This window comes from Muscardinus avellanarius (genome assembly GCF_963383645.1).
Source record: "Muscardinus avellanarius genome assembly, chromosome: 9".
In the NCBI taxonomy this organism is placed as follows: Eukaryota; Metazoa; Chordata; class Mammalia; order Rodentia; family Gliridae; genus Muscardinus; species Muscardinus avellanarius.
Window position 1 is genome coordinate 100,968,518 of NC_137795.1, and position 15,940 is coordinate 100,984,457.

At 39.0% G+C, this 15,940-nt stretch overlaps 1 protein-coding gene across 1 annotated transcript in view; it reads left to right on the plus strand.

Moving 5' to 3' along the window:
- The window catches only part of MGAM (maltase-glucoamylase), a gene marked incomplete at both ends in the record, with an annotated part of 169,693 nt that overhangs the window by 75,137 nt on the left and 78,616 nt on the right, over positions 1–15,940 (plus strand). The window contains 13 exons of the mRNA XM_080701254.1: positions 950–1,117; positions 2,641–2,793; positions 3,113–3,313; positions 5,816–5,970; positions 7,334–7,502; positions 7,763–7,859; positions 8,604–8,716; positions 9,986–10,111; positions 11,467–11,595; positions 11,844–11,954; positions 12,232–12,294; positions 13,965–14,099; positions 14,762–14,849. Of these exons, the coding sequence (XP_080557380.1) occupies positions 950–1,117; positions 2,641–2,793; positions 3,113–3,313; positions 5,816–5,970; positions 7,334–7,502; positions 7,763–7,859; positions 8,604–8,716; positions 9,986–10,111; positions 11,467–11,595; positions 11,844–11,954; positions 12,232–12,294; positions 13,965–14,099; positions 14,762–14,849 (1,708 nt within the window). The remainder of the gene's footprint in view (positions 1–949; positions 1,118–2,640; positions 2,794–3,112; positions 3,314–5,815; positions 5,971–7,333; positions 7,503–7,762; positions 7,860–8,603; positions 8,717–9,985; positions 10,112–11,466; positions 11,596–11,843; positions 11,955–12,231; positions 12,295–13,964; positions 14,100–14,761; positions 14,850–15,940) is intronic.

Below are 15,940 nucleotides of genomic sequence, written 5' to 3' on the forward strand. Positions count from 1 at the left end.
TAAAAGCGAAATACTTCTGTATGTGACTAAACTCACAAAAATTGCAGTTATCACAATGAGTCAATAATATTGAAACAAAGGAGTGTTTCTAACTATGATTTTTTTATACTGTGTGTCTTTGTATGTGTGTTTAGCAACATATGATCATATATGAATATATATTAGAAACACACACAAATACACATATGTATTATCAAAATTAATATAAAATATATCTATATATGCTTGTATGAAAACATACATATCCCACAGTTTTGTAATCTATTCATATTTTGATGGAATTTTACTCAGCCATTAAAAAGAATACAATTGCAGTATTTACAGGGAAATGGATGGATCTTGAGGACATTATGCTAAGTGAGAGTAGTCAGTCATAAAAAGTAAGGAATCGGATGCTTTACTTAATATGTGAAAGCTAGGGTGAAAGGGGTTATAGGAGGAACTCTAGGTGAAAAAGGAGATCCTATAGAGGAGAAAATAAGGCAATCTAACTGTGGGGATGGGAGGAGGGGAGAAAGAAACTCTTTAAAGCAAACGATGTACTTATTCATATCATAGTCAACCACTAAGTTAAGCATGAGAGGGAGCAGTGGGGAGGGAGTGGGGTTGGGACTGGGAGGGAGATGGCTGGGTCATGTGTACATTTATGTCTACACAAGTTTTTTGATTTGTTATGATGTATGAATACAATGCACCAATAAAAATTAAAAAAAATAAAAATAAAAAACCATATTATACATGAGTTAGTTTAAAAAACACATATATTTGATATTGGATTTTTGTTTTATAATCAGAATAAAGTTAATTTTGCAATCTTGAGCATCTACACCTAGAGAAAGCTAGGAGGCTTTTGGAGCAGAGAGGCATGTGGTCTAGGATGTAGCTGTTGAGTGACTGGAGAATCAGTCTGCATCCCAGGCATGCTTCATTGTGCTTAACTGTTTTGCAGAACCGCTTGGATGTGAACATTTCACAATCAAACTACAGGGACCCCAACAATTTAGCATTTCAGGAGATTAAAATCTTTGGGACAGAAGAACCAACCAATGTTACAGTGAAACAAAATGGTCTCTTGACTCAGGCTTCTCCCAAAGTCACTTATGATCCCGACCTGAAGGTAAGCATGCCTTCTGTTAGATGGCTTTGCCAGCTTCTTCACAGCATCACGGCGTCCCTTTGTGCTGAGCTTTGCTGGGTTCTTGAAGGACCACAGTGGTGTCAAGGCCTGTCGTAGGGATGTCAGATAGTTGGGAGAGGTCACTAAAATAAAAAGATGGTTTGAACTGGATCTACTAGGGAAGGTCCTGGGGAATAATTAAGCAATAAATGGTCTTCCCATCCTGAGTTTCATCTCTGCCCTTGCTGTTCTGCTCTCTCTCATAAATTAACCTTTAAAGAAATGGTTATGACCTTGAAAAGAAGAGCAGAGTTAGGAAAGTGGGTGGTGGGGTCAGATGAAAAGGGATCCTGAAATCTGATGGCTGTTGCTAAAATGATCAGGGGTGAAGCCTTAAAATTTCCAGGAAACTTAAAAACAGAGAGTACTGAGGTACTCTAGTCTGCCAAAATACACTCTATAGAACAACCTTAAGATAAGGAATTTGATCAATTGCTACTTGTTTGGCTAGATTACAATAAGAAAATACATTTTCACCAGTTGTAGTGAGACATGACCATCCTGAGTAGCCTGTAATGAAGTCCTCTGATGCTTTAGCAATATGAGGAAACCTTGTATCTAAGTGATCCTGATACAAGGTCCTCCAAGTACTCCTGTCACAGAATCTGCTAGGTCAGCATGGTTGTGTGGGGTCTTACACGTTTAGAAAAATAAGTGACTTTAGACTTCTACTTTGCTAACATATTTTTTAGATCACAAACATCGTGAATGTGTATATTATAAAGTTAGAAAAAAAAGTAGTATATAGCTGATAATGTATATGGCAAAGTTAAGCCATTTGAGTTGTACACAAAAGTTTATTTCTTCATAAAGATGAGGATAATAGCTATGGAGAGTGCAAATTAAAAAAGACTCAAGTATAACAAAAATATAGAGCAAATGTTAAATATTTTACATGGTGTGTGGGATCCAAAAGAAAGTCATATTTTGAGTATCCTGGCTTGGAGAAATAAAGAAGCTGGGATATCAGAAGTGGAAGGAAATGTAATGATTTTCTCAAGTCACCAATTTTGCTGTTGATGCAACTCAGACTGAAATAATTGGAAGAATTATACTACTATTCCATGCCCCATTCCCCCCAAAATGGGAATGAGAACTCAAGGAATTTTTAGTGCTGCCATCTTTCCAATCCTCCAAATAATAGGAGACACTGGTTTTGGGAGTGGTGGGCAAGAAGGTCAACTGAATTTGGGAGGAGCAGAAGAGAGTCTTACTGACAGAATACAGGGCAAGAGAAGTTAGAATAGAAATGAAGTGGGCGATGACAACAGGTTTTATTTGATCACATTCTTTCCACAATTTAATGTATGAGATTCTGATAGTGTCATATTCCTCATTGCCATTTCAATACTCCCCTCTCAAGCTCTCTCTACACAAGCTGCAGTCTATTTGTCTTGCTAGTATAGTAGTTCCAGGCCTTTGTCCTGAGGATGAACTCCCTTGTTACTCCTCTACCTCTGCAGGTTGCCATTATCACCGAGATCTCTCTTACCCTGGGAGAGGCATACACAGTGGAGTGGGACCTCAAAATAAGAGATGAAGAAAAGATAGACTGTTACCCAGATGAGAATGGAGCTTCTGAAGCAAACTGTCTTGCCCGTGGCTGTGTCTGGGAGGTAATCACGCTGAGCACGTTAATGTCTGTTAAAATCCTCTAAGCATGATCTACAGGTTCATGAGCACAGCACCAGTGCCTGCGTACTTAGTACACCAGGGCTTCCAAAGAAAGGTGATGTGGCTATGATGAGTGGGTGGAAGGAAAGTAGGATGTTTTTAATCCTTGCAAACCAGGAATTTAGATTTTGTCACTACTAAATGATACCTAAGGAAATTAGTAATGTGGTGGTGTTTTATATCCATAAAATTTGCCTTTGCTACTTTTTACAATAACCCTAAAACCATCTGTTAATCTATGATATTGATTTTACTTTCCAGGAATCCAGTTCCCCCGGAGTCCCTTTTTGTTATTTTGTCAGTGATCTGTACTCTGTCAGCAATGTGCAGTATAGCTCACAGGGGGCCTCTGCAGACATCTCCTTGACGTCTTCTGTTTATGCCAACAACTTCCCCTCCACACCTGTGAACCCCCTGCGCCTGCAAGTGACCTTCCACAAGAACGAAATGCTGCAGTTCAAGGTAAACACGGTCCATGAGTTGGGTACTGACAAGGCCCTTTACGTTCTTTTACATTTTTAGTTAGTGCACAATAATTATACACAAGAATGGGTTTTATTGTGACCTATTCATACGTGCATATAATTTGATCAGTTCTGTGACTTTCTGTGAGTCAAGGTTATGCAACTCTAAAGGAAGATTCCTCTTTTAAGGTTACACTATGCAGAGCAGAGCATTTATCCACTTCCACATAAAAACAGATAACTTTAATAAAACAGTGAGACTGGTCCTATTTGCATGTAGAAAAGGTTATTCTGTTTACTGTTAGGAAGATATTTGTGAGGAAAGAAGCAGAGAGACAAGTGAGGAAGCCAAGGCTATGTTGAGCTTGGACTAGTACGTGACAGGACCCAGGGAGGAGTGGTGTGTTTGAGCCTGAGAAGGTAGGCTCACAGGATCTGGTGATGATGGGAGGTAAAGACGAGGGCAGAGACGTGAAGGATTACCATCTTTCTGTCTGGCTTCTGCGTGCAGAAGGTGGTGACACTAGCAGAAATGAGGAACACTGAAAGGTCCATGCTTAGACAGTATTACTCCAACCACTCAGTTTAGGAGACTGCTTTTGATGTATTTGTGGAATATTCAACAAAGTGCAGTGACCTATGTTCCTTCCCTGTTTTTATTTCATCTGAAGAATAGGAATGGACTATTATGTATTTATATCTATATTTCTATTAAATTGCTGATGTCTTCTGGAATGGGGTTTTCATTTCTTCTTCTTCTTTTCTTGGTGGTACTGGGGTTCTTGGAAACCCTTCTACCTCAGGGCTACTCTCCCAGACCTATTTTTTATATTTTTATTTGGAAACAGGGTCTCTTAAGCCAGCGAGGCTGGCTTCGAACCTGCGTGATCCTCCTGTCTCCGCCTCTCAAGCACGGGGATTACAAGCGTGCACCACCACACCCGGCCTTCTCATTTCTTCTTGATGCTTAAGAAGTCTAACATAGAGGCTTTGGGCTGATAAGTAGTTACATGTTTGTTGAGAGAATAACAAAAGCTTCAGAGCACTGTCAGGACTGTGTGCGCAGTCTGTCATCAACAAGCACTGGTTTCTGTTACACCACCTCCTAGAGATGATGCTCTTATGTTTGCATGTTCTTCAGAGCATCTACATGTGGTAGGCACTTAGTAGGTTCAAAGCATTGTAGTTTCTTGGGTTTCCAACCTTAACTCCTGTGCACTCTACCCCTAGACTACATAATAGCTCTCTCCAAAAATTTTGTAATCTTCTCGTACCTTTTTGTCTGTAGTTTCTTTACCAGAATGTCTGACTTGATCTCATTTCTGTTGTTGATTAATGGCAATAAAGCTCATAAGTCTTAGCCTGTGTTTCTCTCATAAACGGTGTGAGACATCTTGCCTCATCTTAGCTCCTCAGCATAGTGCTGTCCTAGTCCACATTACCTCAGTGTTGTGAACCTGTCTCTTTCACTTCTCATTAAACTTTGTATTTCTGAAAACAATAACCATGACTCATTCAGTTCATATCCTTAGTGTCTAGTAGAGAATCATGTAGGGAAAAAGTAGATACTCACTGAATCACTTTCCATATCTGTCCAGAAAGGACATCTATGATTATTCTTACCAAGAAGAGTTCATGTTTTTTGGTGATGGGTTTTTAAGTTCTGAAAAAACTTTTATATAGTCATATACTTTAATGTACCCACACACAAAATAAAAATTACATTGCTAAATATATCACTGATTATGAATGATATATCTATTTAGTACCAATGTAAAAGTGTGATTCTAATAATAGACTAAAAGTAGAAGACTAATGGAAGCCTTAAAAATGAAATATGACAGATTCAGAAAAAAGTTATATCAAATGTCCTTTGATAATTAATTCCCAATATAATGAGTTTAAAAAAGAGAAAAATATAACATCCAGACTATTTGTCAAAGTATCAAAATTCTTGGCTGGGCATAGTGGCGCAGGCTTGTAATCTCTGTGCTTGGGAGGCAGAGACAGGAGGATCGCGCAGGTTTGAAGTCAGCCACGCACGCTGGCTTAGGAGACCCTGTTTCCAAATAAAAATGTAAAAATAGATCTGGGAGTGTAGCCTGGAGGTAGAAGGGCTTCCAGGAACCCCAGTACCGCCAAAAAACACACACAAAAAACAAAAGACAAAGTATCAAAATTCTGCTAAATATATATATTTCAAGAGCACCATCCTTGCCTAAAATGGGTTTTTCATCACACAATAGTCCATATTTTGGTATACATTGAGATGTTTGCTACATTTACTCATTTTTAATTGATAAACTCAGAATAACTCAGTTATTCATCATGCAGACATCTCTCATTTTCTCATGAGGAGAATATTCAAAATCCTCTCTTCTAGCTATTTGGAATTAACTGATACCATATTGTTGAACATAAACACCCTCTGTATAATATATCGACAGAGCTTATTTTATCTCTTTGTATCTTCACTTAAAATTGATGTCTTCTGACTTAGATTTATGATCCCAACAACAATCGATATGAAGTCCCAGTCCCACTGAACATACCTGCGATTCCCTCCAGCACCCCTGAGAGCCGACTGTATGATGTCCTCATTAAGAGGAATCCATTTGGGATTGAAATTCGTCGCAAGAGTACAGGCACTGTCATGTAAGTGGCTTCTGACCTGGTTTGGTATTGCTGGTTGACATGCCAAGTTTCCTCCTGTCTTGTGACCTATGCTCTTACTTTAATCCCTGTATTCCAAGGAATGCATTTCCTGCCAGGTCATTGTCTTTGAACATTACCTAGCTTAAATCATCACACCATCTGTTTTCATCTCCCAAAATAAGTTACTTCCTTCAGTTTTTATGAGGTGTTTCAGCACCTTGAGAATAGTTATTATGGCAGTTTCACATACCTAGGAGGTCATCCAACATCTATTTACATGGTTTCTTTTGTGTGATAGGTATTGTCCAAGAATCCATGGTTATGAATACTTGAGGTGTTAGGCATCATTAAAACAGAGGGTTTTTTGTGTGATACTTTGGATTCAATCCAGGGTTGTTCAACCTCTAAGCTGTACCACTAGTCCTTTTATTTTTTTTTTTGTTTGAAACAAGGTATTTCTAGGTTGCTGAAAGTCTCAGTGAATTTCTGAGGCTATCCTCAAACCTGCTTTCCTCCTGTCTCAGCCTCCCTCCCAGGTACTGTGATTACAAGTGTGAACCACCATGCCTGGTTTAAAAAAGGCAATTTATATGACATTGTGAAGGGTAGCTGAGACATGATAACTGCTATGTAGAAAAGCAAGCAGTGTAATCAATAGTTAAGGGGAGGTTAGTGATCTTGAAACTGTAATTAAGTGGTCTCACTGTGGAAGTGACATTTTAAATAAGAAGACCATGAGCAGAATGAAATGTCACATGGAGTTCTGGGAGAAGAGAAAGAGCATTTCTGGTATTGAGACAAGAGGAAACTTGGTAGTGAGACAGGAGGAAACTTGGAATGTCAAGGAATAGCAAAGTCCTGCATAGTAATAATGCAGGTGAATGGTGGGACACGAGGCTGTGTGTTAGGTGGGTTTATTTCAGGTGCAGTCTTGAAGGATAATCATTGAAGGCTATAAAATGGGAATGACATCATGAAAGATATTCTTAAAAATATGAGTGTATGCTTATAATAAATAGAGAATTGAGAGACAAGGGTGGAGGGTAGGGCTGGTGTGAAGTGGTAGTGCAGGGATGGTGAGAATTTATTGAACTTGGTATTGTAAAGGCGTCACTGAGGAGAAAAACTGATGGAGCTAGAAAAATAAAATTTGATTTGGGGCTTTTAGTAGAATGGCTGTGATTATTTTTATTTAATGGAGGTTGTATTAGGTTTGGGAGATAATGAGTTCTAGGGCTGGCTTGGCAGAGAGAACTAAAGGTTCTGTTGTCCTTGAAGTGAGCTGTTTGAGGAATGAACTGTTTGAATCCCATAGGAAATGTAATTTTCTTTTTTAAATGGGCACTTGTTTGTTGTGTTTCAGTTGGGACTCTCAGCTCCTTGGCTTCACCTTCAACGACATGTTCATCCGCATCTCCACCCGCCTTCCCTCCAAGTACCTCTATGGCTTTGGGGAAACTGAGCACACAGCCTTTCGGAGAGACTTGAACTGGCACACGTGGGGCATGTTTTCTAGGGACCAGCCCCCGGGGGTAAGACTGGGGTATGAGACCTGCACCTCTGTCTCTCCACCCACTTCCTGGGCACATTGTACTTCAGGTTCTCAGACTTCCCTTGGCTTGTCCCCTTGTGATTTTAGACAATGGGCTAGATCTCAGCTCTCTTTTTTTCTTATGTGTTTAACTTGTTCACAGAGAAGACTAGATCATTCTTAGCAAAGACATTTTACTGTGTGTTTTCCTTAAGCACAATGTCTTCTAACCTTTTCTCACCTCTCCTTCACGACCCTCAGTACAAGTTGAATTCCTATGGCGTCCACCCCTACTACCTGGGATTGGAGGAGGATGGCAATGCCCACGGGATTCTGCTGCTGAACAGCAATGCCATGGGTAGGGTGCTGCCGGGACTTATTCATTTCTGTTTCTGTGTAGCAGTCAATCTTGATTTAATTTAAAATGTGTTAATTCTTGGTGCATCCTGTATTCAAAAATGTTGACGCCAGTTTTCTTTTTCTTTAAGTTAATTTAAATTTAGTAGCAGTGATAAAAAGATTTAACCCAACTTTCATTTTGCAAAAATAATATAGAACTATTGGAAATTCAGATGAGTCTCAAAGATCCTGGAGGTTAGTTTAATGGAGATAGCTATGTAATATCAAACTATGGGACAGAGCCCTTGCTCTTGGGCTAGGAATGTGATAAATACTGGTATAGTATATGAAAGGAGTTGGAAATGATGTGTTTGGGATAACACAATTATACAAAAATGTAGACAATCTTAATAAGTTCCATACCTGAATTAGTAGTATTTTATCAATGTCAATTTAGTGACTATGACAGTGTATTTTTTAAGTGATATTGATATCATCATATAAATCTGGGTGAAGTGTGATGAGAGACTGAACACTTTTTGTAACTTGTTATGAATCTTAGCTCTTCTAATATAAGGTATAATAATGATAATTTTAAAGGGGACTACTACATTTTAATATGTATTAAAATGATGTAAACACTTTTAGGAAAATTTGGTTTGTGGACTTGTAATACAGTACAGTAAAAGAGAGGGTTTGTATTCAAAGATTATATTTCATTTTAAAGATTCTTATTTGGGTTGTCATTGTCCTGTAATTCCAGATGTGACTTTCCAACCTACCCCTTCCCTGACATACCGTACCACCGGGGGAATTCTGGACTTCTATGTGTTCTTGGGGCCAACTCCAGAGCTTGTCACTCAGCAGTACACTGAGGTAGGAAGGAATTCATCTGTCTACTATTTATACAGGTCATTCTGTGTTTCATACCTACTTTCATTAGCATAACTCTCAAATGATAATTTGAATTGTCAGTGTTTCTCAGAGACAGGTATAATATAAGGAACAATTAAGTACCTGGTTTATGGGTAGTGACTTTGATGGTGCTTATGGTGAATTTGATGAATGTGAAGGCTGGGGAGATTGTGATGGATGGATGGTGGAGGTGATGATGTGATAATGATGATTTTGGTACTGGCATGAGTTTGCTGGAGAGTGTAGGGTGATGGAGGTGGTGGTGGTGATGGTGATGGTAACATTGGAGGGTAGTGATGATAGCTCTGTGTACTGGCAGAAAATGCAGTCATAAAGAAAAATACTATAGTTATTTACAGGGAAATGGATTAAACTAGAGGACATTTTGCTAAGTGAGATTAGCCAGTCATAAAAAATAAGAAATCAGATGCTCTCCCTAATATGCAAAAGCTAGAGAAAAGGTGGGTCAAAGGAGGAATTCTTGACGTAGAAGGAGATTTTATAGATGAAGAAATAAGGTGATCTAAGTGAGGGGATGGGAGGGTAAGAGGGAAATTCTCTAATGCACATGATATACTATAACAAATATATCAAATTAAATCACTAAGCCAAACATGAGAAGGAGGGAAGGGGAGGGAATGGGTGGGAACTCAATAAGGGCTAATAGGGTAATGTGCACATGTAAGTCTCCACCATCTTGCATCCCATTTTATGTTTGAATACAATGCATCAATAAAATTTTAAAAAACCAACCATATGCTACTTTTCTATTTCTTACTGTATGCCAGGGAACTTTACAAATATTAACTCATGTAGTCCTCATTAAATACTGTTTTTGTTCTAATATTACCAAGATCCCATTTGTAAGTGAAGAAACTGGAGCACACAAAGAGGTTACCAAAGTTAACCAAGCTCATACAACTAGCACCATATGGTGGTCAATTGCCACACCTGATAATTTGCCTTTGTTTTCTTTCCTCTAAACTAATATGGGAGACTAAATCCACGATCCAGCAGAGACCATATACTTTAGAATTTCTAGAGCAGCTATAGTCTAGCAAGAAGCTTTTCCCAAAGTTTCTCAGTGCCTCTGCATCCTTTTGGAATCGTTCTGTATTTGAGTTTGTTAATGGTCTACCTTGGAGCCCTGAAATTTATTCTTGTTACTTTGAGTACAAGAACATCATTTCCAGGCTTCTACTATGAAGGCTAATATTTTCTATTTTCTAGGTGATTGGTCGGCCTGTGATGGTCCCTTACTGGGCCCTGGGGTTCCAGCTGTGTCGCTATGGATACGAGAATGACTCTGAGATCGCCAGCTTGTATGATGACATGGTGGCTGCTGGGATCCCCTATGTAAGTCTCAGTTGTGCTGTACTGGTTCTGTGACCTCCTAGCTAAGTCATGCATCTCTGTGTCTGCATTCATGTGTCATATTTCTTGTGATGTTCTGCAAAACCACAAAGTGCTTTTTCATGAGATCCTACTCTAAGCCTCAGCCCAGCACAGTGGTCCAGGAGGGAGCCTTGCCCATATAAGAGAAGGGGTGGCTGAAAGAGTCACAGTGAAGAGAAAGGGCTGGCCCCAGAGATCTACCCGTGATATAATAAATTCCCTCCATTATTTTATTTTTGAGGTACTAGGAATGGAACCCAGGGGCACTCTACCTCCAAGCTATATGCCCAGCCCAATTTTTTATTCTTTATATTTTGAAACAGGGTCTCTCTGAGCTGCAAAGGGCCTCACTAAGTACCTGAGGCTGTGAACCTCAATCCTCCTGTTTCAGCCTCTCAAATGCTGTGATTACAATCATGTGCCACTATGCCTGCTTCTTCCATTTCTTTTATATGACTTTAAGACACTTAGTCTAAAAGTCCTTGGTTCCATTAGTGTAAAAGATCATTTGAACAGAAGTTTTGTAAATTAAAAAGAGAAGCCTAAATATAATCAGTATGTGTAGATATGTCCTCAGTTCCAACAGTTTTGACCACTGTAGCACTTTATTTTACTAGCTTTTGAAAACCACTGCCTGAATATGGGGGTCCTATGATAAATTCCCAGAGGAAATATACATAGGAACAAAGTCCATCTTTCACTGGAAGACAAAAAGATCCAATAATCAGAATTGATCCAATAGCTTACTTTGATATTTAATTTTATTCTAGTTACTGTTCTACTACTTATAATTGTCAAATTAAGGGAAAGTATATCATACATGATGTGATTTTAGAAAAAAATCTGTGTCTGACTTCCCCAATGCTGTTTATTTTAAATCATTACAATTTTATATTTTACTTTTTTGTAGTACATTTACCTCCACATATTGTATTAAGACAGGATAGTAATATTTTTCCTCTGTAGAAAAGTTACTGATACCAGGGTCAATGTCTTTGGGAAGGTAACTATTCACTTCCTTCAACCTGCAGTTTTAAGAGCCCTTTCTCATGTAGACTTTTGTTTCTCTTCACAGCAGCCCTTCTACATAGGCATTATCATTTTATATTTTGGCAGTAAGAATTTTTCTCTTCTATGAATGAAAATTTGAAACATTAGATCACTCCCTCAGGGTGCATACTAAACAACAGACCGAGCTGAAATCATAGAGTCCACAATAGCCATTTGCATTCACCATCAGGAGAGGAGAGAGAGTCTCCTTAGGAGCATGGGCTTGCACCACAGGCAGCTCTCAGTGTCCTCTTGTCCTATCCTAGGATGTGCAGTACTCAGACATCGACTACATGGAGCGACAGCTGGACTTCACCCTCAGCCCCAAGTTTGCAGGATTGCCAGATCTGATCAACCGCATGAGGGATGATGGGATGCGGGTCATCCTCATTCTGGTGAGTCCTTATGGGAATGTGTGGAGTCTGTTAGGAGAATGAGTGGGCTTTGGTGGAGAGAACATCATGTACCATCTTTCTTTCAGCATTATAATTAGAAAAATCAAAATATAGTAAGAGAAGTGTATTTCTTGGGGTTCCCAGCAACTCTAAAGTCCGCTGGAAGCTGGAGACCTCCATCGAAGAAAGTTGTCTTTTCTCTACTGCTTGTCTTTGATTTTCCCGCCTGACTTGTGCTTTGATTTTAGGACCCGGCAATTTCTGGCAATGAGACCCAGCCTTATCCTGCCTTCACTCGGGGAGTGGAAGACGACGTCTTTATCAAATATCCAAATAGCGAAGACATTGTCTGGGGAAAGGTATGATGGATGCACCAATCCTCTAATCTCCCACCCTCTGAGGGGCCACTGTTAGTGGTTGTGCGTGTTGGGTTTTTTTGCCTTTTCCATTTGGGCTCTAAGGTCAGTGGTTTACTTTTTCAATCAGTATTTATTGGTAAAGTTGAGGACTTTTTGGAATATGTGTCTCTCTGTATTGTTCCTACATTGTTACTATAACATGTAGTACTATGACTTATGGTGTTGTAAAGGACTGGTTAATGGACATTACCTAGGGTGAACACGTTTCTTTTTGCAGGTCTGGCCTGATTACCCGGATATTGTGGTGAACGACTCTCTAGACTGGGACAGTCAAGTGGAGGTAAAGGGCCTTGTGTGGGTACAGGGTAGAGTGAGGGTTGTCTGGAGGGGTCAGATATGGTGAGGGCCCTGGGCAGGCCCTACCGTGGCGTTTGGCAAGGCAAATCATAGCAGGAAGTGTGTGCTGTTTTCAGCCTGTGTTCCAGTCACTTTTCATACACTCTTACTTTGCTTCCGTTTTGGTTGTAAGCACCACTCTGCTTGGGAATTGAGAATGAGAAAGTTTACATTACTTGTCTATGGTGTAAGAGGTATAGGAGTGATTCCAAATGCAAGAGTGTCAGACTCTAAGGAACCATGCAATTTTAAATGGAGAAAACCCTCAAGAGGAACCCTTTATATCTTTTCTGATTTAGTATCCTTCATTTTGTTGTTGCCTTGGGTTTCCCTTTAAATGGTGTCTTTACCTTTTGCCTAAAGGGATTTGGTATTTTATTTTAAACATTTTTCTTTATAGAAAAGTTTCTCTGTCTTTACACTTATAAATTTTGTTCCCTAATCTCTTCCTTCCTTGGTTTTCTCAAATTTTCATTTTCCTCATAATTCCCATCATTAAATTAATCATTTACTCTCTTAGGCAACAGGAATTTATTTGTTGGATTAAGGTTATGTTCCTCCATTTACCCATTGTGAATCAGCATTGTTTGCTCCAATAAATCCATGAAGAGTATTGGTCCATGAAGCCTCAGTTCCATCTCTGGTCAGGATGCATACCTAAGGACCTGGCACAGCTTGTTTCCTCTGCTGTCAGTTGTGTTGTCATATGTGAGCAGGACTTAGAATCGCTTGTCATCTTATGAAAAAGACATGTTTTTTTATCAATTGAGGCAAGATGAAAAGAAGGAGAGAAGCTTCCTGTTTCAGTCCTCCCACTTTACATTACACACAACAATGATTTCATGTCATTCTGAAACCATAGAGAACACAGATGCATTTGATGGGGTGGGTCATGGGTATATCCCCACTCTTTGGGAGGTAGAGACTGGAGGACAACAGGTTGAAGGTCAGCTTCTGCCACTCAGAAAGATCCTTTATGTTAATAAAAAATAAGAAATTTTTAACCCTCCAGGGGCGTGTTTGTAGCTCAGTGGTAGAATTCCCCCGAATTCAATCCCTATTTCCAAAAACATAAACAGAACAACCACCCACCCACCCACAGATGCATTCTAGTTTAATATCATGAACTGCAATTCTCCTCCTTATTCTTTTTCCAAGAGGGAATGGCACAGTGGGAAATACACCCTGATGTTTCCTTCCAACCTGATGTTGTATTTCAGATATTTGGTCTTTCCAACCTCATCATTTCCCTGGCTTTTGTTTTGTCTCTGAGGGGTGCTTATTAAATGGCAGGAGAAATTCTGAGTGTCAGGTGCCTCAGACATTACACTGTGAGTTCAAGGTGACGATTGTTCCCATTCATGATATCATGGAGTGAAAAAGTGTGTTGACTGTCTCCAAATGCTGATGAGGGTAATTTGTATTTATATACCTTTGTTACTCTTTTTATAATAAGCCATATGCCACCAAAAGTTACATAGTCTCTCTTTAGAACATCTATCCCTCTCTACTAATATTTTTAACAAGGTTTTGCATGAATTATGTTCTTACAATATTCCTGTTTGCTTTCTAATGTATTTTTTGTGCCAAGTGAACTTTATCTTGTTTTTATAGCAATACCGAGCTTACGTGGCCTTCCCAGACTTTTTCCGTACTTCAACTGCCACGTGGTGGAAGAGAGAGATTGAAGAACTATACACCAATCCACAGAATCCAGAGAAGAGCTTGAAGTTTGACGGCATGTGGATTGTAAGTGTGTGTGCATGTGTCTATACCTTTTTGTGTCTTAGTATTTGAAACACTGATCTTTTGTCAAGAAAATAATAATGGTTGAAGAAAGACATGCAAGTATCAGATTATACTCCCTGTAATAAGAAATAGAAAAAACCCTAATATCCCCTACCCTTTATGGCTTTTCTTCCTGTTGTCAAACCTCTGTGGTAATTATTAAGAATCCTTTGGGCCAGGCGTGGTGGCGCACGCTTGTAATCCCTGCGCTTGGGAGGCGGAGACAGGAGGATCGCGCAGGTTCGAAGCCAGCCGTGCTGGTGTAAGTGTGAGTTCCCTGTTTCAAAAATATAAAATAGGTCTGGGAGTGTAGCCTGGAGGAAGGAGGGCTTCCAGGAACCCCAGTAACCACAAAAAAAAGAATCCTTTGGAATTTTTTACTGTGTGTTAGAATATTTTTTCAGGCCTCTAGCCAGTAATCTACTAACACTGAGTTCTCCATTCAATTCTCACCAGGATTTGACTAACTTCCCTCTGCTAGTTTTTTGGATGTTAAATAATTTTTATATTCATTTTTAGAAAAATTGTTTTAGAATCTAATTTATTCACTACTTCCTTATCTCTGAATGGACAGGATGTAATTATCATTAAATATAAGGTATATTTGTATTTGGCATTTTTAGGATATGAATGAACCATCAAGCTTCGTAAATGGGGCAGTGTCTCCAGGCTGCAGAGAAACTTCTCTGAATCGTCCTCCCTACATGCCACGTAAGGACCCTTAGCCTCCTCCACCCAGAAAGTCATGGCTGCAAAGATAATACCCTTGCCAGGGCTCAGAAGCCAGAGGATTACCCTGCACATTTAGGGCACAATGTATTCAGTGCTTCAGTCCATTGAGTCCCAGAAACAAAATAATCAAGTGTATTCATTACCCAACTTGGGTATGTTGAAGCCATTGTACCCCTTAGGTTAACTTTTCAAGTTTTTCCAGAAAGCACTTGTGTTAGTCTGCTTTCCATCACTCCCACATGAAATCTTATATAAGCAACATAAAGGAGAAGAGATTTATTTTGGCTTGACTTCAGAGCTTTAATCTATGGACTATTGGACGTAATATTTCTGTGTCTGGATTGAGGCCCATCATCATGGCAGCGGGATTGTATGGTGGAGTGCACTATTCACCTTATGACTTCTAGGAGAAAGAAAAAGGGAGATAGATAAAGAGGCACGACAAATGTAGCAGTCAAAAGCATGTTCTCAGTGAACTATTTTCTCCAAGGCAGTTTATTCTTTTGCCAATTTTTTCATCCTCTTCTAATAGACCATTCATCTCTGAATTAATGGTTAATTATTAACCATTAATCAATGGGTTAATATATTGATGTTAGAGCTTTGTAATCCAGTCACTTCCAATTCATTAAATTAGGGACATGCCTTCAATACAAGAGCCCTTGGCCAACTCTTAAGATTCAAATCATAATAATTCTTAACAGTGGTGTTGTCTCTTGAAGCTTCCAAGAGGTAGATTTCTTAGTTTTTATGATTTATGTTAGTTAATCCAAAAGAATTTCTTTTGTGACCTAATAGAGATTTCATTTTTTCATGGATATGATGGAATTCATAGTTGTACTTGCATTGATATCTTGGCTCCAGAAATAATTTCATTTGAGTTGTGTGACCTTTCAGAGATTATGTGAGGAACTCATATCTTAGCATTCTAAAGTAGTTCATTATATGATGAACTAATATTATATGATGCACATATATGATCTTAGCAAAGGTAGGCAATCTCATATACTTTCTGAAGTTATATGAGTTACATAAAATAATTTACATGTTTTAGCCCTAGTTCAGAATTG